This window comes from Oculina patagonica, chromosome 9 (assembly GCF_052425735.1).
Source record: "Oculina patagonica isolate OP01 chromosome 9, crgOcupat, whole genome shotgun sequence".
Lineage (NCBI taxonomy): Eukaryota > Metazoa > Cnidaria > Anthozoa > Scleractinia > Oculinidae > Oculina > Oculina patagonica.
In genome coordinates this window covers 12,105,196-12,130,820 of record NC_135766.1, presented here as the reverse complement: position 1 = coordinate 12,130,820, position 25,625 = coordinate 12,105,196, and the positions used below count along the sequence as shown (strand labels likewise).

Sequence of the window (25,625 nt, the reverse complement as noted above, 5' to 3'; positions counted from 1 at the left end):
CCCGGGCTTCGCGCAGGCTAAATGTATTTGCTTCAAATTTTGATTGGAACACAGATTGCTTGCGTCCTTTGTGATTGGCAAGAGGAACTAAAGCCGCTGGCTCGACAGGCCTTTTCGCTGGGTATAGCTATAAAAAGAACAGTTACTTTAAGAAGGCATGCAAATGCTTGCAGTTCGTTAATAATCCTGTTCATCTCTGCTGTAGAGTGGCATACTGTATTTTTAATAACTGCTTCAAAATTATTTTGGGTCTACTTTATATATGGCTATGCATATCGCTGAAAAGATATAATTAGTTAGACTCCCTGTGCAACTTTGATCGCTTTGGTTTGGTTCAATCCTTCACTCGAAAACTCACTACCCTCATACTGATTTATTTACATTTTATTTAATGTGAAAATGAACAATCAATGTATGTTCTTTATTCTTGTTCGGTTTCACTGCTTTCATGTGGCCTGCTAATAAAATGGCCACCCATCTGGCAACACGGCAAGTGGCGGCAAGACAAGGGAGTGATTTAAAAGCGACCATCGCATCTCCTTATTACCCCAGATAATCTTTTTCTTTTTTTTTTTTTTTTTTTTTTTTTTTTTTTTTTTATTTTTTTTTTTTTTTTTTTTGTTTTGTTTGTCTTTGAATTTTTTTTTTAATTTGGGAAAAAAACCATTTTTTTTTGGTATATTGTTTTTTTTTATTTAAAAACGTATTATTTTTATTTTTATATTTTTAAAAATAAAAATTTATATTATATTTATTTTTTTTTTGTTTTTGTTTTTTGCTGCTGTAAAAAAAATTTTCCCCCCCCCCCCCCAATATTTTTTTATTGGGCGGGGAAAAAAAAAAAAAAAAAATTTAAAATCTTTAGCCTATTTTTTTTTTTTATTTCTCCTTTCTTTTACACTAAATTTGGCGGGCTGCCGGGACGTACTCTCCCCAGACCTTTTCGGTTACGGTAGCCGTAGTAGCACCTCGCCGTAGCGTATCTTAAACTGCCTTATACATCGGGTAGTACGGTACCGTCAAAGGGGAAAATGAGTTAAAGGAGAAAAGAGGAAATAATTTTTACTATTGTAGCAGCAAAACACACCAAACAGATCAGCAATAAACGATTCTGATATTACATTATAGGATTATCTTTTATATCAGCCTTTATACACTTACTGTGGCATTTAATTAGTTTTGCACATTTTTGTGTGTGTGGTATTGCAAAAGTTTTTACACTGTTTTGTAAAATAGCATTATTCCATAATACACACAAATGATCATCGAAATCACGCATCTATCTTGTTGCTGATGTTGTTTATAAGTTACGTAGTAAAATTTGTCGAACGAGCACTCAGACACATTCCCTAGAGGAGGAAAAACGTTTCTCTCGTGGCCTTTGAAATAATGCAGATCACATCTGCAGTAAAGCTCTCTACAAATATAGTAGCACTTCTCGTTGTTAAACTGAACAAGTGACGATCAAGTCACCTAAGTCATAAATGATGGAATCACAGGTTCAGAAATATTTAGAGCTTGTATACATCGTTAGCTAACGATCCCCCTACTCCGTCAGCACACTTTTCTGAAGGCCCATAGGTTTTGTAATTATTTTCGTCCGCTCCACCAAAGCACTGTCCTCCATTTTGTACTGCAAAGACATGGAAACCCAGCCTTTTCGCCACGTCAGCACACTTGCTGATTGGCTGTTTCCGTTCGTGATAATTGTCAGCAAGGATAGGATCTAAGCCTTCCATTACCATCATTGCACGCTTCGAAGAGTCTCGCCAGTCAGTGGTGTCAGACCAGCAACCGAGACTGCGGTATTCTGTGACAATAATGTCTTCTGTGTGAATAAGAAAACATTGTGTATTGAGAAACATAACATACACTTCAGAGGACGGATCCAGGATTTTACTGAGGAATGGCGTAACTGACAGGTGACGTAAACAAATTTTAACAGCGAATACGAAGCCCCAGGTCATCTAAGGGGGGAGGGGGTGCGCGAGCCTCCGTACCGCCCCCCTCCCCCTCAATATGCGCCTCTGCACTTGCAATTATACATGCCTTGTCTTAACAAAGCTTTACAATCGGGATATTAGCGATAATCTTTAAACAGGTATAGTCTGTTTTTAGCCCTAGCTGATAAACCACAAGTATCCCGGCTCTGTGGACTAATCGAGATTCATTATTCCTTTTTTTCTGAGGCAAGTGGAATAAAAACTAAAATATGTTATATTCTTTTACTAATTTATGTTTAGTCCTGGAAGTTTGAAGAATGATAACGAGCTGTTTGTTCATTTTTTAACACCATAATGAAAAATTATTTTTGTTTGAACCACTGGAAAAAATAACAACAAAAAACCTAATTCGAAGGTATGTTATAAAATCATAACTTGCGCTGATCCTCATTGTAAAAATAATATTTTATGTAACATTTTAAGTGTTTCCATTTGGTGGTTCTGGTAATGTTATTTAAGATTGACACTTTAATAATAACCTCTTACTAACCGAGCGCGAGGGCCGTACTGGGGAATATTGGCCCGAGGTCGTGGCAGTACGGACCGAGCGCAGCGAGGTCCGTACAAAAACGACCGAGGGCCAATATTCCCCAGTACGGCTCGAGCAAGAAGTAGTTTATTATATGGCACTCGAGCCATGCTTGTTTATTTTTCTGTTAAAAGCACTTCCGGTCACTTGCATTCAAAGGGCTTCCTCCGTAAAGTGCAGTATGATGACGCGAGCAACCGCAGAAAGAACAAGGTACCACGAGTTTGAAAACAAATTTATTGATCGTGACGAAGAAGACGAACGTTCACCAAGCGGATTTTATTATTCTTTTAAGATCGGAGAAGTTGTAATGTAGAAACTGAAACAGGCATCACTGAAAGCCAGAAGGCCGCTCGGCTAACCAAACTAAGGTTTCTTGGGCCATCATTCGGCGTTGAAGTTGAACGTCTCAGCTCCTGTAACTTTCGGCTTTTGTCCCTGGCTCGTAAACCGAAGTGGTAAGGGTAATTTTTTTTTAAAAAAAGGACAAGACAGTTCTATGAACTGCCCACTGGATTGGAGTCGCTTAATTCTCCCGCTTCAAAAAGAGCATCTTCGACTTCGCCGTCTTCATCAATCGCCTGAACGGCTTCGCGGCTTCTTTCCTTCGCCGTACTACGCGTACTTGTGAACTAGTGACTGGCACTTCGCAGCTAGTTCTCTTCTCGATTTTTTAAACTCGGTATCGTTGAGTATGTTGAATGGCTATTTCTTCTCAAGTATCTCTGTATGGTTCGTTGAAAACTGGAAATTGCTGCTTGCTCGTACTCTTCTCCTTTTTTTGGGTTCGAGTGTTTTAAAAAAAATCGCTGCGTGAAAATTTTGGACTCATTTGGACGGAAAGTTGGTCAAGCGCGGTAGCAGGTAGGCTATCAATTATTTCCTTTGTCATACTATTACCTTCAATGTAGCGGAGTAGAGCGTAGATTTCAGTAGCCGTCTTCTTATTTGTGTTTATAGTTTTCCGTTCGTTTATAAAATCGTCTGCGGTATGGCCTAGCTCCTGGCTTTCGGTGATGCCTGTTTAAGTTTCCACATCAGAAGTTTCCCAATCTTTAAGATAATTCGGTTGAAATTCGCTTGGCGAATATTCGTTTTCTTCGTCCTCGTTGTAAGCTCAGTAAAATATCAATCCGTTCGGTAGTTTCTTCGTGAAGAATGAGAGTACACATTTCCTTTTCGCAGGTTTAGTTGGAAATTTGAATTTGCCGGCTTTCGAAAAAAATACACGGCTTGGACCGTTTCCATGGAAACGGTCCGTATGGCAAAATCCCGACCAAGAAAGAACCAATCAGAACGCTCGGATTTGCCTAAGACTGGCTTGCCATATAATAAAAGGTTTTATTTTCATTTATTATTTTAAAATGCAGGAAGCCCATGACTAGGCTAATAAGGTTTCGTCTGTGTAGTTGGGTGGTTGGGTGGTACCTAAGCCATGCGGTAAATGTAGCGCTAAAATAATATATCCATTCGAATGCTTTCAAACATTAGCATAACAGCTGTGCATTTGTTTCACTCCTTGCATCTTTTCGACTGAATTGCCGAAAAAGTTCGCAACGTAAAATATGCAGAAAAAAACTCAGTTCACAAAATAATGCACAGCACATTAAGATGTATTTTTGTTGTTACCTGACCACTGTTGTCCTGTTCTTGATGCTGCACCCTCCGCTGGTGGAGGAATCTCAATTTTTGGCTCATGTTGTAATGTAGTTCGTGATATGTCCGTATTCGCTGTAACAGATGTGATACGTGTCAATTAATTAATTTATGTGGTTACCACTATTAAAAATATTTTCGTTCATAATATGTCAGCAAATATTTCTAAAAAGCGGATTCAAGCAATAAAGGAAGTAAATAAATTACTGCTAAGGACTGACGGGATTTAAATTATTGTATCGGTTAACGTTGATTTGCATGTATGCAAGTAAAAAAAAGATTCTTGTATAACAACGATAAAACCATAATAATTAGAGAGTATATTCTACTTAAGGACTTTATTTCTCAATTTCAAAACAGGGCAAGGGTATCTGGGAAAATTGACTTACACCCTGTGTATGCCTATAATTCCTTGCACTAATTGAAACTGAGACATTATTGAAAGGGGCAAAAGATCATGATTTGGCGTAAGTTTTTGTATTTAAGAACGATTTCAGCCAATATGATCTCAATAGCCATCTACCGTCTGTTTGATTGCTGTTTTGTTGTGTAATTAATGATCATTTAGACTCTTTCTCTGATTGATTGACATCAGCTGTCTGTCTGCCCGTCGTTTCGTGGAGCCTATAACTGGTCGAGTAACCTCGTTTTAAAAGGTCTATAGGAACAAGTGTGATTTTTGATTACAAATTTTAGTGGTAATAAATAAATACTTACGGATGCAGGCACGCTTTCCAGTATTGCTCATGTAATAACCAGGATTACAAATGCAGATATCACCGCTAATAGTGGTGGCGTACTGTGGACATTTATTTTTGGGTTTAACTGAAAAACAAAACAAAACAAAAAAAAAAAAAGTAAAATTTTTCTGACTTAGAATTAGGTATTTTTTTTAATTTTTGCTTTATTCAATCACCAACACAGCAGGTTTTCTGTGCTACTTGGCGGAGTCAGAGGATTGATTGGTTCTGATTGGTTCTTTCAATTTTTATTAAACATCTTAATTGAACAAACTTTGGTGGCTGCCAATGTAGTTTTTGTTTTTAATGACTCTTTTACAGATATGTTGTATTTTTATCGCTTTTTAATATTGTATTTTTAACGCATATTTTTAAGATTTTAATAGTATAATAATATTGTATTTTTTTAATATATAGTTTTAAAATCTTTTTTTACATGTATGTCAAACACTTTTCTCATGAGCCTCTGGCTCGGGAGACTGGAAAGCCACTCCCCGTGCTTTTGACGTAAAATAAATTACCTTCCTTCCTTACCTTACTTACAACTGGAGATGACAATTTGGGGCTCTGAAATGAACACTGCCTCAAAGGTGCTGGCCAGTAAACTTTTTTTGCACCAAACACTTTTTTGTTGTCTTCTGGAAATATATTGTTCTGTCTTATTCGTAGCAAGGAGAATACTAACAATTTCCTTATTATCGGAAGTTTCTATTAAAAAAAATTACCTCTTTTGCAAGAAAATCCATCTCCTGTGTAACCCCTCCGACAGAAACATTTTCCATTTATACATCGAGCATGTGGATCACACTCAGCACACATGTCCACTGTAAGCAAAATATATTTACTAGTTTTTAATAACTTAGTAATAACAAAGGCAAGCTATGCACTGTTTCTGATAAGAAATCTAGCAAGTCATGCAAATGGACGTAGAAATGCAATATAAGCAAGGAGGACGGTGTGCCCATTGGATACACACAGTCTATAATCATATAATAAAGTATCCAAATCTAGTATTTTGTGGGGCTATGGCAAGTCATGTATACATTAAAAAGATTTAGTTCAGCCTAAATGCAGAGTTCCCCGTAGCCTAAAAGCGGAGTTCCGCTAAATTTACTGACTATAAAGAGGAACAAAATGTGACCTGAGCAGGCGACCAACGAAGCCAATTCCGGTCAGCGGTTCCCGCGACCTCATGAGTGGTCTGTGTCTGGTCTCGGTCCATGTTTTGCAGCTGTCGACCATTGCATGGATGTCCAATGATTGTTCGGTTTCTTCCCGTCTCTGTTCGATCAGACTTCGACTCCAGCCTGTAGTCTTTCGAGTAATGAACGCGGACGTTGAAATATACTAACAGTGTGAAGCGACAATACAATGAAATCAATAAAAGTGTTTGTGTGCGAGTAAAAATGCTAATGGAAATTCAATTGTCTGGATCCTTGTTTCGCGTTATTGCCTGTGTTGTTCGTTATTGCTTTGTGCCAAGATTTCAAGGTTTTTCTAACGCTGAAATTCCCCTTGTCGATCACACGTGCACTATCAAAGTCAAAGATATAGTAATAATAATAATAATAATAATAATAATAATAATAATAATAATAATAATAATAATAATTTCGTATGTCATAGTCATTCAACCAGACATGTGAAGCAATGTTGGAACCTTTTTTAAAGTTTTAGTGTTTCTGATATGTTCATTTTTCCTTGTTTGGAAGCATCTTTCACCAGTATAGTTCCAGGAACAGTTGACGCATGAGATTTTATAAACAACATTCTGTTTTTAATTCCGCCGGTGTTCTTAATTTCAAAGAAGCAAATTCCTGTGGTATTGTGTTAAGGAGCCTGCTTGTAATTTGAATTCCATTGTTTCCGACAAGTCTTCAGAGAGGTTCAGTTAGGCCTTTGATGTAAAGTAAAACAATGTAAATTTATAGGGACGAACTTCGTTAAAAATCCACCGGTTTCGAGGTCAGTAAATTTAAAAATATAACAACTTGGCCAAGAGAACAGAAAAAAAGTAGGCCAGAAAAGGATAGTTCGGTAGTCAAAGAATCATGGCTGATAAGTTGTACTTTTCGTATGTCATTTGTGTTCAACGGGACTGAAATTACAATAAAACAATAAAAATTCTTTGGTGCGAGCAAAAATGCTAATGGCAAGTTCAAAATTAAATATTGTCTGGATAATTGTTTCGCGTTATTGCCTGTGTTGTTCGTTATTGCTGTGTGCCAAGATTTCAAAGTTTTTGTAACGTGAAAATTCCCCTTGTCCATCACACGTGACTATCGAAGTCAATGGAATTGTCTTTTAACCAGACATGTGAAGCAATGTTGGAACACTTTTTAAAAGTTTTAGTGTTTCTGATATGTTCCTTCTTCCTTGTTTGTAAGCATCTTCCAGTTTCACCAATATAGCTTTACGAACAGTCCGTACATGGGATCTTATAAACAACATTTGTTGTATCTCCGCAGATGGTCTTGATTTCGGAAAAGCAAACTCCTGTTGTAATTTCTCAAGGGGCCTGATTGTGATTTGAATTCCATTGTTTCTGAGAACTCTTGAGAGAGGTTTAGTTAGGCATTAGATGCGAGGTGAAACAATGTAAATTGATAGGTGTGAACTGGATTAACCGCTCCCCAGTTTCGTGTACAATAAGTTTGAAAATATAGCAATTTTGCCTAAAGAACAGAACAAAGCAGGCCAGAGAAGGATGGTTTGGTGGTCAAAGAAACCAAGTTGACAAGAAGGAATTTTCATGTCATTTGTGTTCAAAGCGACCGCTAAGTATCTTACACAATAGGACAAATTATATACGCGTAATTGGTTTTTAATTTTTTTTTTTCAATCAGATAAGCCACCTTCTAGTCTTAGTTTGGGGTACGTTCACTTCCAGAACAAGGCTCTTTTGTTATAAAGAACAATATTATTAAAAACAAAAAGAAAATGGGAACGATGCTAGGCAAGAAGTAAAGCGCGACAGTCAATAACGCTTTAGTAATCAACATATCAAAATTGAAACCAAACTTGTACTCAAAGCAACTGCTAAGTACCTCACACAATACAACTGACAGTAGGCATTTTAAAAGGCATAAGAATTATCTGCGGGATGGGTTTCATCAAGTTGTTTTTACACGTCACTTAGTCCAATCCCCCTCTTAATTCCTGGCCAAACGTAGACGCAAGTGTTTTTTTTTTTTCTATTTGCGTCGACTTGTTTTCTGTTTGGCCAGGCCCTGCTAGCACTTGCGCTGAAATACGATGAATTGCGTTCACTTTGGTTGGGATCAAATTTGCATGCTTATCGGCGCAGGCTTTTACCGTTTGGCCATCCAACGCAAGTCAACGCAAGCCTTGCCGTTTGCTTTAGGTACTTTGTTGCGCAACGCGCAGTAACATTGAAATGAATTTTTGATCACTTGTGTGCACCTGCGAGTAAACTTGCGAGTCCGTTTGGCCACCCGACGCAAGCCTGCACGCAAGTTCAACTTGCTAATGGGGCTACTTGTGTTGAAGTTTGCCCACAGAGGGCTTAAGGTTTGCTATAAAGCATTCAGTTCCAAAACAGTTTGTACGAAGAACATAACAAATGAAAACAGTAAAATCAAGCTAGTCAATAGCAAAATGGTGCCGGTGGTCGAAGAAACCATATCAAAAAGCAAGAATGCGTGTGCGCCCCTCAGGCAATGCCACATGTAACAACAAGCCTACAAGGGGCTTATTTAAGGAGATAATTTGTTTTAACATTTCAACTTCCCTATGAAATTTAATTCTCCATCTAAGCTTGGTTTAAATAATTTTTTTAGTCCCAGACCAAGTTTCTTTCGAGAGGTAAAACTATGGAAAAAAAGTAGACATGATAACGTTGTGAACTTGGCCGAGACAATAAATAATTACGTTGGACGGTAATGGTTTGGTAGTCAATGAAACTATACTAAGAAGTAGGAATTTAAGTTTACGATCATTTGTGTTCCACGCGCGAGGCTGCCAGGTGTCTTACGCAATAGCGCCTACTTAAAGGGCACATTTCAGAGCGACTCTCAACATTTTCAGTGAGTTCACGAAGAAGGCACTTGCTCCCACATCGGTACTGACCCGTTGAACCAAGCTCAAAGGAAAAGGTAGGAATTATAACAAGTAACAATAAAATAGATTTATTTTATATGTATCGACGACGACCACTTTCCCTAAAAGATTCATTTTTTTTCGGGCGTTTATTGTCGTCTTTGTTACTGTCTAGGCTTTTACATTGTTATTTTTTTCGTTTCATGGTCATAAGGGGCCGAGCGAGTGGAAGCCATTGCCTTTTAGAAATATTGTTTCAGTTGTCGATTCTGGAAATTTTTTTAGCGAAGTCCCAAATAATACAATAGGCCTTTCGAAGTGTGGTCCCATGACTTCAATGTTTAAACCCTTGCTCATAGAGCCAAATTCTAATCCTCGCGTTCAAATCGAAAACGTAAAGGCTGAGGCATCGCTAGTAAAATTCTAAAAAAAAATATTGAAAATTGGACGCTCCTGATAAACTTGCAATGATACTTCCTTCTTGTCCAGCGTTTTGTTTTGCTGACGTGGCAGCGCATCAGAGGGCTTAATAAAAACATCGGTACAGCGCGTATTTTATTTGCTATATGCCTGTATGTATAATACCGATAAAATTGAATATTGTTGTGAAGGTTCCGGCTAACTTCTTTCTGCGACCTGAAAGTATAGAATGTAGATGCAGGTATCCATACAAGCCTATTACAGTGATGACGAATTTAATATAACTGCTTTTATATTTTTTTTATCAGCTCCAGGAATATTGAAGAGAAATGAAGTTCGCTTCTGCTATTTTCCTGCTCGTGGTTTTGTTTGTTTCTGTGACGAATGCTACAGATTCTTGCACTCCTTCAAAGGGTAAGCAAGACGCAATTTACACTGGCTACGAATGCTGTTTCAAATTTAACATTTTTTTTAACGCAGTGAAATATTATATATTTTTAACCTGCTGCCCTGATCCAAGCAAGAAAAAAAAATACGAACATAGCCTGAATCAATTCCACCCTTTTTTCTTGCTGGAAGGTAAAATATCAGAAGCTCAAAGAAGACCCCAGGCAGCGAAGTGGATATAAGTTTGTCTTCGTCGAGCAAAACCAGCTTATTTCAGGCAAATAATCCCAAACTGCCATTTTAACATGTTTGAAAATGACTTAAACGTTTTTTTTATTTGGATCCGAAACAATTTTTGATGGTTTTCTGCCGAGTTTTGTTTAAACAACACGAATTCGACACCGACAGTGTTCACGATATCTTGCTTATCGTCGTAGCTTTTCTTTTACAGTGTCTTATGAAAATACTATAATAGCAACATAGAAGTGTTTTTGGGTGTGAATAAAGTATGTTTTTAGCCCTTGTACGAGCTCATTTTTAAATGAGTCGGGTTGAAAAATATTTACACACTAGAACATCAGCCTTATTGTTATATTACATCGAAACGTTGTCTTTCCGCAGAGTACAAAATGATTTTTCCAGAGCACACCACTACAGATTACGCGATAAAAGAAAGCTCTATCGTGTATGATTTGGATGCAGCTACAGTGTGCTTTTTTGCGAAGGACACTGATGACAACAAACCTTCCGGTGGACATGGTGGGGACGAGTGCGTGTATAGCTGCAAAACAGATGAAGCAACGTGGGGAAATGCGTTGTCGTTTTGCACAACTCCAACTTTGAATGTTTGGTTTGATAACAATGAAAGGTACTGACTACTTTGCAAGTCTTTGTTGCTGACAAAACAGCTTAAAAAGTATCGTAATTGTGGAAAAGGAATACTCTATCCTAAAAGTCGTTTGAATAAGTAAAAGTGCACTTGAATAATTATTACGAATGAAGATCCAAAAAGCATAAATTTTCTAATTTGACCGAGAACATTTTTAGCGAGCGCTGAATTTCAGTGATCTTTGCACAACTCGCAAAATTACTAAAGATATAGTAGCTGCTAACAATAGTAACCTTAAGGTAAAAAGAAAACGGAATAGTAAGCTATCAAGATCACGAAAGCATAAATTTTCCAATAAATATTACTTTACCGTAATATTGATCTTCTTATTGTAATCTAGTTATTATCCCTGCAACTTCATTTCTATTTTGAAAGGCATGCTGATGTCGGTCTTGACTATGGTAAATGGAACCATGTCTGCTTTACATGGAGCAACACCAACGGAGACTACAAGTTCTACAAGGATGGTGTGGTCGTCGGCAGTGGTACAGGCTTTCATGTAGGTGGTAAAATTACGACCGGAGGTACCCCAGTCATTGGACAGGACCAGGACGAAAAAGAAGGTTTCGACGCAGCCGAATCTTTTGTTGGCGAATTGACAGAGGTGAATGTATGGGGCGTTGAACTGTCTGAGAGTGATATTGTTGCCCAGCACCGCAACTGCCATATCACCCAAGGATCAGTGAACTGGTGGTCCCAGTTTAAAGATGGCGTTCATGGCGGAGTTGTGGTGGTGGAGCCATGAAGAAATCCGTTCTCTAGGATCCAGTAAGGTGTTGGGCAATAAATGGGCTTAAACTGATTCAACAATGACTTTTCGACTGTTGTTTTGTATTACTCTCAAAACGCGCAGTGATGTTTTGATGTAATATTTGGTGTAGCAAGATTAGAATGAGATGCACTCATTCTATGTGGTTGATGACGAAAGAAGGTCATTGTATTGAATAAAGACAAATGAAAATTTAAAATAAAGGATCCTTATGCAACTGATGATGTGTATAAAGTGTTATCATTATATGAGAACTTTAAAGTTAGTTTCCTACGGGTTTTATTAATCCTTGCCCTAAACCTAAGTATAAAAGATAGCATTCTGTCGCTAGAAAACCGAAATCGAAAAGCACACTTAAAGCGCAACACTTAGATTTTTTAAGGCTCTGTCGCCTTTTCCTTATTGCAAAAAAAAATATATATGGAGGGCAATGTTTAAAAGCTCTGTACGTACAAGAATTGCAAACCCCCAAGTTACCATGTATCTACTCTTGTTCACATTCAAGAACTTCCTCAGTTTGTTCTAAAGGACGCGACGTACCCGCGACGTACATACGCGCCCGCGAGACATGCCGCTAGCCACGATGACCATGAAAAGTCAAATTCATGGTTCTCCTACATGGTTATGGGGCTCCACTCTGCGGCCTTTTGGGCCACTGGGGAGTTCTGCTAAAAGATGACTCGTGTACTCGAGTTCCTAGGGCATGGTCAGGCGTATGGTTCTGGTGAATTTCTAAAAATTCTGGTAATTTAACTCATCTTTAGTTTTATTAGTGCATTTAAGAAACCTGCTAAAATGCCGACTTGAGTCATGATCTCCATGATTTCGACTCATCTCATCTAAACTTGTCTTTTAAAAAAGTCTCTCTCCCCCATATAAGCACCAATTGCATTACGTACCGTCACAAAACCTTCCTTTGAACCGAGGGTTAGGGCAGATGCAATCAAAATCCTGGTTGGATCCTGTTTCTTTACACATTCCTCCATTAAGGCAAGGATTTGGATGGCAGACTGCTTTAGGTGGAGCTGTTAGGTATGTGAGAAAAAAGTAATGATAGGTACATATGAGTCAGTTTTTTACCTGTGTTGAAATCTCACTGCATTTGTAGCAACTCTTATTTTTATTGAACCAAAGTAAAATATTCTGCAAGGTGGGTCACATATTCGACGCCAGATGGCAATTTTAGTGTACGTTTGAAGCTGATATTAGTAAAATCCTTGAAAAAGAAAATCGACCTCCGGTAAGTTAATTTCAATTGACAGTGCCAATATTTTTTCAAGAAGGTTTTGTAACCCGCAGTACACTTTCTTTCATTTAGCAGATTAATCTGAAGTATGGTTAAATGAGATATGTCACGGTATTTTAAGTCATCTTTCCGATGTTGCATCACTGTTGACGGTTTGAAGTTAGCTTCATAGTAGTGTTTTTCTTAGGTAGAAAACACCAAAAAAATAATACTTTATCAGACTCGTACCCAGTTGCTTTTTACGGGTTTTTGGGTGAGAGAAGATTGGATACGAGGGTGGATTAACTTCCAATAACTCCCCGAGCGCTCCACTCGATCCACCCCGCGCGCCTTAAACCACCCCCGTAACCAATACCCTCTCCCTTAAAACACGTAAAAAGCGTGAAATCTTCCCTCCACCCATAACACGTCAGAGACGGACACAAAATTATTTGCCAAAGCAAAAAAGTCCAAATAACTTGTTCGCAGAAAACTGAAATGTTTGCAGAGAAAACTTCTCTGAAAAAATAATCCCCCCCCCCCTCTCCAAAAAATGGTCTGTCCCTAAATGGCTACTGGGAACGACATACTTCAAAGGATTGGCTTTTTCTCAGGAATAGACATCCGTGACATATAGCTGTTTTTTCTTTTAAACATTATGGTCGTACCGGTTGTTGGTGTAGTTTTCTTTTCGCACAGCCTGCCTGAGGTGTTTTCTTTGCAGACGCAGTAGAACGTATCTTTTCCTTCAACGCACGCCGCTCCATTCAAGCATTTGTTTGGGTTGCAGCTAGGTGAAAGTTCAGAAGGGGCTGTTGGAGGGGCCCCTGTTGAAAAGAACGTAAACAAAAATGTCCTTATATTCAAAGCTAGCGAAACTTGTGGCTCCTTGTGGCGGTCTTGGTAATTCAAAGATCGCCGAGAACCATACTCGATTACTTATACAACAAATAACTTTTGCAACATGGCAAGCAGAGCCGCACAATAAAAGTCAGTATAAGCGAGCATGCACCATAATCAAATACAGCATGCTGATTGTGCGAGCAAATCCTCTCGCTGGATTTTTTTTTCTTGCTCGAGTGGTCCGAGTAAGAGGTGATAAAATTTCCACCGACAGTGTTTGGGTTCATGACGAAACTAGGCGCGCACGGTCGTGACGGGCAATATTTTTGCAAGCGCGCACGGTAGTGTCGGGTACTTGCAACCATGAGGTTTGGTCACCTTCGTGTTTCGAGCTTCACCATCTGCTAGCAGTGTTTTGTTTTCCGGTTTTGACCTACGCGTGTTCACAGATTTGTTCGAGCGGTTTCTCTGCTTCGGTTGTGTTAAGTGATATTTGAAGCAAATGTTAGTAATACGTCGAAAGATTTCGAGCAATTGGTTTCGTGTTCTTGGCTACGTGCCGGCTACCTATGTTCCAAGCGTTACATTTGTAAGGTTTGCTTTCGGAGGTTTGTTGTACCGTATACATCTTACAAGTTACAACGAGTAATAAACAAAAGCGTGACTTTTCAAGTATAAAGGTAAAAATTCTCCAATTCATATAAATTGATCCAAAAGTGGGTTGTTCCATTTCTATTTGTTACTCTGATTTTTTAGGCTTTTGGCTGGATGTAATATTGTTATAGCCGGGAATAAGTGTGATAGACATAATGTTTAATATTTCCGCTAATGTATTTACGCACCTGGTAATATAATCGACTTGAACTTGTGACTAATTTTTAAAAAAAAAAAAAAAAAAAAAAAAAAAAAACAAAAAAAAAAAAAAAAAAAAAAAATAAAAAAAAGCGGGGGCACTTTATAGTAAACTATACTAGTTAATTTGTAGAACGGTTTTCAATTGACTGTCGACTAATTAACTTGTTATCAACTTGTTTTTAATTTGTAGAGTACTGGTTTTCAATTGATTGTTGTAAAACCAAAAACCAAAGTCATCACTCAGACAATTAGTGCTCAACCAAGGCAAACATGAATTACTTTTGAAATTCAAGTAAAAACCGCTCTAACATCAATACTAACTTGCTGGGGGTTCTTCCGGCTCTTTGCATGTGATTCCGTCCCCGATGTATGGTGGTTTGCATTTGCAGATTCCGTTGTCACAAAATGCGTGTTTGCCACATTTATCACATTTATTTACTAGAGAGAAACAGAGATAGTGAAAGAGAGCTCGGAAAATTAACGAAAATGAATATTAAGGTCACAAAGAAACAAACACATGAGAAATCTTAAAACACCAACTTTAAAAGTGTATTTTGTGTTTAATTAGTACTCAATTCATAACAATAGTATAAAATTTTGACACTTCGATTTGTGGCGCGCTCCGAGTGATTGGCCAAAACGTTACGAACACAGAAAACAGTGTGTTATCGTTAATTACATCCGTATTCAAAAAAAAGTTCGGTTTCTTTCTTGTTGTCTAACTCCGTCGTGTTTATGAAAAGTGTAATGTCGTTTTATCGAGAAAATTATAAGAAATGTTCACTTTTTGGTCCAAAATATGTGTCGCTGGTTAAAATATGTGTCCCTTTTTCACACTCTGGTACTTAAATGTACAAATTCAAATTATTTTGAATAGTTTAAATATTGTTTAACTGGAAAGACGACAACACGATGAAGAAATTGTTCTGCTGTCTAGCTAAACATGCAATTTACCTGAGCATGTCGGGCCTTCGTACTGGACTGGGCAAACGCACTTCACCTCGCCATTGGTGAATTCGCATTTGCCGCCGTTTTTGCAAGGATTCCTATTTTCACCATTCTTCGGTAAACAGGAGTTATCGACTAAAATATTAAAAACAATGCAACATAGGCTAGAAACTTACAATAACAAGTTTTTACGTACAAGTTCCATTTCTACAGAAGAACCCCGGTAATTCAAACTCTGAAGGGAAACGAAAAACAGTTCGAGTGAGCGGGGTTTCGCGTCATGAGTATCGGGGTCGATTGAATATTTATTTTGCCAAGTAATAATTGCCGGATAGTTTACTGATTTTCAGCACTTAAGTATACAGTACAATGTAAATCGAACTTATCTCGTCAGAAACTCTATCACAACCATGAATGTTTATGGTAAGAGTGGGAAACTGTTGACAAATACGTGATATGTTTGTTGCTCCAATCAATGGGCATCCATGGCGAGTTCCAAGAACCGGAATTCAAGTAATCGGGGTAAATTTGACCCAGTTCGAGTTTGAGTTAACCGAGCAAAAATGGCTGAAAAGTAAGATCAAATCCCAGGGAAATGGAAGTTAGTTCGAGTTAGCGGGGTTCTACAGTATTTGGAGACACGTGTACCAAAAAAACGTTAGGGCAGTCAATACGACTCCATAGGGAAATCTCTGTTTGCAATATTTGCCTCATTAGCGTAACCACTGCAGTTTCTGATAGAGCAAAAAAAAAAAAAAATCAATTGGGAAATTGAAAGAACATTGGCACGATTAACGTTCGCTATAAATTTGAGCTTGATGTATTAAATTTGGGGGATAAACTTTTTTTCAAATAATTTATTGCTTATTAGCGCTTTTCCCAACCAGAACGTTTTGCAGTTTTTAAAACTAATATCTGCTTCAATATTACACGCAGAGAGCAAAACATTTCGCCAATTATTACGTTTTACAAGCTCTAACACTCTTCAGTTTATATATAGCACGATGCCTCCTCTACGCAAAGTCGTATGGAGATGATGGAGATGGTATGCCAATGAGGCAAAATGTAACCAATGACATCGGCAAAGGTCATCCTATAGCTTTTACTTGAATGGTTACACACTTGGTCTATGTGTACGAGTTTCCAAGAGGTTTACTTTGACTATAGAAGTAAGTAGTTAACAAAAGTAAACATGGGACTCAAACAATAGATAAATCAAACTCTTACGGAGACAGGACGTTCCTTCAAATGGTGCTGCGCATTTGCATCGTGGCTCATTATTTGTGGATTCACATGTTCCACCATTGTGGCATTTGAAGTTTGAACACGGATCGTACACTGCAAAGAAACAACAAAGTAAAGCTACAGATGTTAAGTGATTTCTTAGGACCTCAAATGATTTACAATGCAATTGTTGATTATATTGTTAGCTGTACGGAAGAGTGTTAGCAAACTTGTTTTGGTAATAAAATCAAATGATGAAATTTATAATGAACCCATACTTTTTTTAATTTCAACAAAATGCAAGTAAAATTGTATCCGTTATATTTCAGATTATTAAAAACTAGCAATGGTATAATTGCAATTCCTACGTTTTGATTGGTTAACTGGCAATGGTTTATAGCATATATAACATTCATCACAAATAAAGTAGCCGGTACGCGTCAACGAAATTAGCTGGGGAGCTCAAATATTGCAATTCTTTGTGCGTTTTTCAATAAAACAATTATTCCACTCGCCCTTGTTGGATATGAGATCGTTATAGCCAACTCGGCGCTATGCACCTTTAAATCTCGTTCTTGAGGCTTAACAGATTATTTTGTACAGTCAACTCTCGTTATAGCGGACACCGCTCGGGGCGTCGTTTAGTGTCCCGTTTTAGCGAGAGTCCGTCAATAGCGGGAGTCATTTCCAGTCAAACATTATTCGCCGGGGATCTGGATTTTGTCCGTAATAGCGAGTGTCCGCAATAGCGGGGTGTCCGCAAGGCGAGAGTTGACTGTATTTCCATTTTTGTTAGAACTTCGAAAGACAAGGGCAATTTAACTATCTTTAATATGTACTATGACATTAAAATTCGATCACCTATAATTATCCCAAGCCTTAAAGAATACAGCCAATCAGAAGCCTAGAAAGCCGTTGCATAATCTGCGGTATTCCAAGGGGAATACAATTTCCCAGCATTTATCACGGCTTTCAAGTTTACCCACCGAAAGCCGGCCGCAGGAGCGCGCTTTATTTTCATTCAGCTCGGTTTCGATTTTGCGAGAAAATGTTCTTCAAACATGAATGAAGAATTGAACCAAAGCATTCTCGCGAATTCGACATTCTATAACTTAAATCCTCGGAAAAACCTTATACTACTAATAGGTATTTGTCAAGCATTTTTTTCAGCGACTCGAAAATGCCAGAAACGGCTGAGTAAACAGCTTCGGATTGCAACCTTTGTCACGTCCAAGGAACTGAAAACAAATCTTTTAAAACAAGAATTCTCGATAACTTTCCAACGTCAGGACAACTTATTTATACTGTGTTCTTATGGCTTTTTCAAAAGCAGATGGAGGAATCTAAACTGGATACGGTAATATTAAAGGTTTTACAAGTTTGGCAATTAGTTTTTATGCATTTGAAGTTGCACCTTTTTGTTAGTGTATGGATTTGCCAAGTAACCTTTAATTGTTATGATAGTAAGATATTTAGATATGGTTGAATTATCATATCTAGTTATCTTACTATCTCTTCTTATAGTACGACCATACCATGACATCGTCGTCCGCTGTATCCCTTTGGACACTCGCACCACCAGTCAGGCTGATGCGAGTCAGCGGCGTCCTCATCACGGCACGTTCCACCATTTTCACATGGGTTCGGATGACACTGCGAGATTTCTGAAAGCGGGAGATTTAAGCGGAAAGGGAATGACTTTGTTAAGTAGCCTGCATAACTGGCGGTTTTGTTGGTTTTAACGTGCGCTAGCAAGCTGCGAAGCCGCGAGGGTCCTAGGTAATGAAAGCGAAAGCTTCGCGGCTTGCTCGCGAGCGCGCTTAGCCCAACACAACCGCAACCCAAAAAAGCCCGCCAGCTACGCAGGCTATTGTTAAGGAACATTGAAGGTTTTTATTCTGAGCAATATTCATTTGCTATAGTCTTCGTTCATGGTTGAATGACAGGGGCTAATTCAGCATATTTTGGCGCTTCTTCTCTTTCAATTTTGAAATTGTTCTACTTACCTTCATACAGTACGCAAATGTATGACCTTAGGAGATATACCTTGACACACAAGTCAACTACAGTTGTTAATGTAAAGATAGCTTCTCTATATGTATGTTTCAAGACTAAGATTAAATTTCTTAATGGCTAATTGAGTTAGGTTTGGATTAATCGAAGATGAACAAAGCGACTTAAGACAATTACAAAATTGACCTAGAATATGACATCTGTTCTGAAGCTTTCTTCCCATGCCTTGCGTCCGGTCTGATATAGCTCTTAATAAGAGACGCCTCCTCTGATGGCTACTTACTTGGTCTACAGATCCTTCCGTCGCCAGAGTACCCTTGTCTGCATGTACATTTACTAGAGATACAAACAGCATGGTGATGACAGCCATTACAGCTGCTTTCTTGGAAGAAATCTACAAACAAAAGGTAACGTAGATGATAAAGATTCAAAAGTGACCATGGTTCACTTGATTCTCTAGCGCTTTTCACCGGTTGCGAAATCGCATTATAAGTTAAGCCTTTGTAGAAGACGCAAACAACGTTAAGAAAGGTAATGAACACTTCCCAATCATTTTCTGCGTGTTGCTTCCTTTACTGCCCCCCTCTCCGCCTGACTTAATAACCTCCTACCCAGATTATATACGTCCAATATAACAACAGCACCAACAACCAATCACGAGGGTCGTTTTGAGAGATTAACGATCAGATGTTTCGACATGCAGTAAGGACCCGACGCAGTGAGATTGGTACAAACAATTTCACTTAGCCAGTAAAGTCCCGAGAAAGCTTAGTTTATAAGAGGTTTATTACGCGACTGAAAAAGATTTTTAGAACACAAAAAATAACGGGATCCTGACTGACGACCAACCGTGTGCATTCATGTTTCGATCGGAAACGAATTCGCGTGGGTTCGGTCGAAATCACTTTGGTCAACACCCAGCCCAACACTTACAAAATGCTGGACCGACATTGGAGCATTAGTTGATTTTAGTGACTGGTCCTTTGACTTCCTTAGCCGTGTAATAAACCTGCAATGCCCGAGAAAAAAAACTTTGTTTAACTTACGCTCGCAATGGCTTCCTCCTCGTCCCTCGGGACACAAACAAGTGTAATCTTCTCCATCCGGAAGACAATGGCCTCCAAAGAGGCAAGGGTTAAATGGATTGCAAGGCGACGTAGAGAGGGCAAGAGATTCAAAACCTCTATCTGTAAAAAAGAACATATATGAATAATACTCCATAGCCTCCAATTCTGTCTCTTTTTTTTAAAAAAAAAATCGTATTCTTTGCCATTATATTCAGCTAGTTAGGCTATAGATGAAATCCATGCATGCCAACAATAGTTGGTCAAGTTTAAGGGGTTTCGTGTATGAACATATATTTTTTAATAAGTCACTCGTAATTTACCCCTCTTATTATGACTGAGTTGTTTACAATAATTTTTATTTATCACTGTTTAAAGCATCGATGACCTCGATAAAAAAAGGTAACTTATAATTAAATTTTGTGAAAGGAATTGCTATCGTTGCTTAATCGCACAGCGGAACATCGATATCTGAGACGTAAAGACAGTCATACCTGGGCCTGACTCGTCATTATCTGTCCTGCATACTCCTTTGATACAAATCCCCGGATTAGGGCAGCTGCCACATGCAATGTCTGTTACCATGCAAGTCATGCAAGGGTTTTGCAAGGACAAGGCATTGATAATAAATACATTTTAAACGTAACTAGCAATAGAGAATATATGTAAGCTGTGATAAACAATATTTCAGATAATATTACATTATTGGGCACTGAATTGTTATTTTCACAAAAAGGGTAATGGGATACTTGGGTTATTTTTGTCTGTTTTGCTGATAACGTTGTGCTTATAAGGGAAACAACAACAACAAAAACTGCAAAACAATAAATTCGTTGCCCTTGGTTCTTTATCAAATCTGGTGATAAACTAGAGAATAGGGTTTTTGTCAATTTTCATCCAATCAAAGCTTGCGCTTTGCTTCGACCTGTTATAACAACTTTCGCCTGAACTTACCTTCACAACTAAGTCCTGTAAAGCCTGACGCACAGTAGCAAGAATATCTGGATGGATCGTAGATATCAGCAATGCAGGTGGCGCCATTTCGGCATGGATAACTATCACAGGCGGTACTTGTTTCGCGAACTGAAAGGATAAGTGAATACAAGCATATGCTAAGAGTCTGTTAAAATCAGTATATCAAGGTAACTTTCTTCTTTCTGGATATGCCTGACTAGGCTTTGAAAAGAATTTAATGAAAATCAATTAACTTTTGTTAAACGTATATCCACAACAATTGATGACAACTTATGACGGCAATTGAAAAATAGAAATCTCTAACAGGAGGACTACGACATAGATGTCAAAATTACTAACAAATGATTTTGAACATGTGCTATGTGTGTGTCATCAAGGGTGGATTTATTTGCAACATGCGCGTATAGCTGTCGCATTTGCTCATTAGAATTTTCTTGTTTTTTAGCTCGAAAACAATACATAATTTCAACGGGCAAATGCGACGGTTATACGCGTATGTTGCAAGTAAATACGCCCCTAATGTTCCATTACAAGTGCTTTGAACAAAAACTTTTGCAAAAGCAAAGCGAAGTCATTATTAGTATGATCATCGTGTGATTGGTGTTCATCTTCATAATATTGATTGGAACTCGTATCTACCTCAACTTTGCTTCGACTCGGACGAATCAAAACGAAACAAATGACAGGAAAAAATGCTGCAACGGTTTAAAAAAAAAGCTTTAACTTGCAATCTACAGGGGATTAGAAATGCATTGCAAACGTGGTATTCGCCACTTTTTCTCTTCTGCTTAGCTTTGCTTCATATTAATTTTTGTTAAAAAAATTTTCAGGGATATCCGTCTTTTCAACCTATAATTTTTATATGAAGATATCAAGCTCAAATCACTGAGGAATACCTTCACAGTTGATTCCGTTGTAGCCATCTTTACAGTTGCATTTGTAACCGCTCAGATCTTCAGTGCACATGCCTCCATTTTTGCACGGGTTCACTGGTAAACACTTTGATTCCTCTGTAAACAGATTACGTAAATATCGAATTATTACGAAATGCACACTATAAACTGTCTTCACTTTTCAGTTTACACATGTGTTTAAAGGAGAAGAAAAAGAAAGACAGATGGTAAATAGACATATTTAGCGTGGTATGTGATGCTCTCTATCCATTGTTTTGTATCTATCTGGAAATTATTCATTCTTTTTTTTTTTTAAGTTGAAACCCCACCTGGTCTGTAATGAAACAAAAAAAAAAAAACAGAGTTAAAGAGGAGGCGCGGTGGCCTAATGGTTAGCGCGCTCAACTCCGAGTCGAACGGCCCGGGTTCGAGGCCTGGCCGGGGCGCTGCGTTGTGTTCTTGGGAAAGACACTCCTCACAGTGCCTCTCTCCACCCAGGTGTATAAATGGGTACCGGCGAATTTACTGCTGGGGAGGTAACCCTGCGATGGACTAGCATCCCATCCAGGGGGAGTAGCAATACTTCTAGTCGCTTAATGCTACGGAAACCGGGATAAGCTCCGGCTGTATGGGCCTCATGGCTCGGAGACAGACTTTTATTGGATGGTTAATTGCTGTTATCGAGTAACAATGAATAGATTTAAATGAAACCGCCGTCGTGGAATCTGAATCTCTAAAATTCCCGCAATCCTGCCTTAAAGATAAACTGCCACCAAAAAAATATAAATAAATGCCGAAAAACATCTTTTCAAGTACAACTTTCCTCCAGAAATATTCATTGGATAATAATCTACCAGTACATGTTGGACAAACTATCGGCTAAGTTCCTCTAAAAAGACATTTATAGTAACGTAGATAAACTGTACAGACATTGAAATTTTACTCACGTTCGCAATTTTTACCCATGAATCCGGCCGCGCAAGAACATATGTAACTATCAACGTTTTCTGTGCATACTCCTCCGTTCCTACATGGATTAGGTTCACACTTGCTTTCAACTGAAATAGGAACACTGTAATTAGGAGATCAAAATTTTAAGGATGCTATTTATTATAAAAGCAGATAGAAATATTATTGTTATTGCAGTTGAGCCTGTGATAATGTGTTCTTTGTTAAGAAGGTATGTGAACGAGGCGAAAGGATCAGCACATCTGTTAAAATAATGCAAAATGACCCTTTCGCCTCGTTTGTCTGTCAAACCACTGAGAACTTCAATGACAGCTATTACTCGACCCAGAACACACGAGCAATTCCACACATCACTCATAATACGTTTGAATAAGAGCTTAAGTATGGTACTAGTCTCTTTATAAGAAAGGCGGTATTTCAGTTTAGATGGGAGGGTCTTCACTTTACTACCGAGTTTTAGTTTATAAGAACAAAAGCCATTCCATGTAAAAAATGTGGACATTAGCGCTACAAAACCATATCTTTAAAATCAAGCATAGTATTCCAAAAGATGCTATAACTAGGTGAATACATTTATCCAAAAAGCTACTTTAAGAAAATCTTGAACTGAATAGCTTATCGCACAACCTAGCTCAATTCAACACGTTACAAAACTGTCTTGCTACAAAAAGAAAAACACATTTTTAAACTTACGGTCGCATGCCTTTCCATGGAATCCAGTGTGGCATGTACATTCGAAATCGTCAGGGAGCTCTGTGCATTTCCCAAAGTTCTTGCATGGATTTGGAATGCATCTACTTTGAACTGAAAGAGTGCATACAAGAGACATATATGGGCTTTAAAGTTATCAAAACATGTTTGAATTTCGTGTCTGTTTCATTACCCGTTTTGTCTATGGCCCATTTTAACTCTCGTTAACAATTAGGCTATACACGCGTACGACGTTTTTATCAAAGTGGATGGAAGTCAAGAGCGAATCCCAGCATGATAAAGAAAGAACATGGGTAAAACTGCATAATGTAAATCCTTGCTCGCATTATGAGAAACTTTCATGGGTAGATGAAAGGCACCTAGTCAGTGTGTGGCTAGAAAGAAAGCAAGTTTACTTACAATTTGTGATTAGGTTATCAGATATTGCTTCACCGTGAAACAGTCACCCTTAACTAGTATTATGGTCATACAAAATTTCATAGGTCATCTTGTGTTGCGTATTACCTTCACATCTGTCTCCCTTGTATCCCATTGGACAGATACATTTAAAGTCGGTGATCACTGCTGTACAAGTACCTCCGTTTCTACACGGATTAACGCCACAAGGGTCAATCGCTACAAAAATAAAGTAACAAAGTGATTCAATGGACGCTATTGTCAACATGGTCAATTTGTTAGTTTGCCTCTGAGACACATTATTTAAGGTATCACGGAAGGAAAATTGGCGTTTTCGTTCCAAGTGAAATTGTGTGCAAACCATCAATGGGAATTCAAATAAAGTATATATATTTTCTGAAAGCTTATTGAATAAAGATTGTAATTGTGGATTTTGTTTTGATCATATAGACCATAATAAGCAACGTCAGCATTTTGTTTGCAATTATGATGTTGCGCAGTTTTTGGTTTTTCCATGAGAGCCAAAACTTTTATGTGGAATTTGATCTACATATAAATTATTGGTCTAAAAAACGGTGTCTCAGATTTTTCTTTTCTTGCTCCATTAATTTTTTATAAATTTTTTATCCTAAAAAGCCCTAAAAATACCATTTTAAAGTTTAAAAATTCATAAAAATATATTTGTTTGACAGCTGCATTAAATCGCTAATATAACTCAGTCCGCGTCTGACGATATCATTTTTTGAATGTCACTACTTTTTTCACAAAATAAACAAGCAGATGTTTTTTCTTAGAAAGTTAAAACTCACCAGGCCCAGAAAATTCCCTGTGATGAACAATAACAAATGGTGGCGGCCTCGGCATAACAGGCACTGGGAATCTTTGAGGTGGTAGCGGCACTGGGTGATGGACAAGGACAACCCTAGGAGGTCCGTTCACAGGCAATGGGACAGGAGTGTGGATCGGCCTGTTTATAACTATGACACGATGCCCATGATGAGGTGGTCCTTGATTAAAAAGTGTCATTGGTGCTTCATTGAATGGTCCAGCTGGACCTGCAACTGCTCTACCCTCTAAGGAGTTTTCGCCGCCACCGGGGGCCGGATATCCCTCCCGATGTGCATCTTTGAAGATCACCGGAGAAGAAAGATATCTGTGAATAGGTGCACTGGGATAACGGTGCTCGGCAGGCAAAAACTTGTGAACAGCGGGGGCAAAGAAGTGAGATAAATGAAGGGCACGTTGGTCTGCTCTAGCAGCCATCGGATCTGCAAAGAAACTATCAGGATTACCAGCAAATCCTTCATTAGATATCCCATTGGCGTTTCCATTACCGAAGACATTTGGACCGTCAGTGTATGTGATTCCGCCGGCAATATGCTGCCGTTTCTTTTCCTTGGGAATATTTGCGTCATCGGGCTCATTAGAGCTCAATCTAACGACATTTTGCTTTGCAGTAAAGCCATTAGATGAATCAATCTTCCTCCGATGTGATCTTTGTGTTTTTAATCTTACCCTGTTTCGAGATCTTTTAATGAGGCCGTCCTCATCCCGTCCCGTACCTTCTAAAACGTTCGAATTCCAGCGGCCAGGCATTGATGGCGCATTGGTATAATCTGGAAGCTTTCTTCTTCTTCGAAATTTTTTGTTTTGAGATTCCTTTTGCGGGTAACTCCCAAAACTGCGTTTTAATTTGCTTACTGTCCCATATGACAGGTTTGACGGAGTGCTTCTCGTGATTACATTGAAAGTAAAGTTGTCATTTTTCTTTGAATTCAATCCCAAGAGTTGTCTTTTTGCGAAATTGTCACTTGATAAATGTTGTCTAGAGTATGTATGACGATTATTATGTCTTTGATGAGATTGTGATGGTTTTTCGACGATCCTTTTAACGTGGACTTTTGACTTCCATTTTCTCGCCTTGCCTTCTACCAACGTGACTTCCACCAAACCAACGAAGAAAATCAAACCTAACCAAGCTACCCCAGTAGCCCAAGCCCTGAGCTGCATGACTTTAGCCAAAGAAAGCCTAACCATAACAAATGTACTCTTGTATC

At 38.4% G+C, this 25,625-nt stretch overlaps 2 protein-coding genes across 4 annotated transcripts; one reads left to right on the top strand and one right to left on the bottom strand.

Moving 5' to 3' along the window:
• Positions 1-1,059: 1,059 nt before the first annotated feature.
• Positions 1,060-25,623, bottom strand: LOC144665661 (uncharacterized). Of its 2 annotated transcripts, XM_078526936.1 has the most exons (19): positions 24,378-25,623; positions 23,677-23,787; positions 23,155-23,265; positions 22,440-22,550; positions 21,496-21,609; positions 20,579-20,707; positions 20,119-20,199; positions 19,607-19,747; positions 18,844-18,954; positions 18,083-18,211; positions 16,551-16,661; positions 15,330-15,458; positions 14,697-14,813; positions 13,346-13,504; positions 12,352-12,477; positions 5,654-5,752; positions 4,906-5,013; positions 4,162-4,263; positions 1,060-1,828 (listed from the first exon to the last, which is right to left on the bottom strand). In XM_078526936.1, exons 1-19 carry the CDS (start codon positions 25,603-25,605, stop codon positions 1,512-1,514), a joined length of 3,534 nt encoding a protein of 1,177 aa, XP_078383062.1. In that variant the 5' UTR covers positions 25,606-25,623; the 3' UTR covers positions 1,060-1,511. The 2 variants fall into 2 exon arrangements, with proteins under 2 accessions (XP_078383062.1, XP_078383063.1); XM_078526937.1 differs by lacking the exon at positions 20,119-20,199.
• LOC144665787 (neuronal pentraxin-1-like) lies at positions 8,984-11,627 on the top strand. Of its 2 annotated transcripts, XM_078527080.1 has the most exons (4): positions 8,984-9,043; positions 9,716-9,821; positions 10,416-10,662; positions 11,059-11,627. In XM_078527080.1, the coding sequence occupies exons 2-4, from the start codon at positions 9,737-9,739 to the stop codon at positions 11,426-11,428; spliced, it is 702 nt and encodes a 233-aa protein (XP_078383206.1). In that variant the 5' UTR covers positions 8,984-9,043; positions 9,716-9,736; the 3' UTR covers positions 11,429-11,627. The 2 variants fall into 2 exon arrangements, with proteins under 2 accessions (XP_078383206.1, XP_078383205.1); XM_078527079.1 differs by lacking the exon at positions 8,984-9,043 and having other exon boundaries at positions 9,644-9,821.
• Positions 25,624-25,625: the final 2 nt, after the last annotated feature.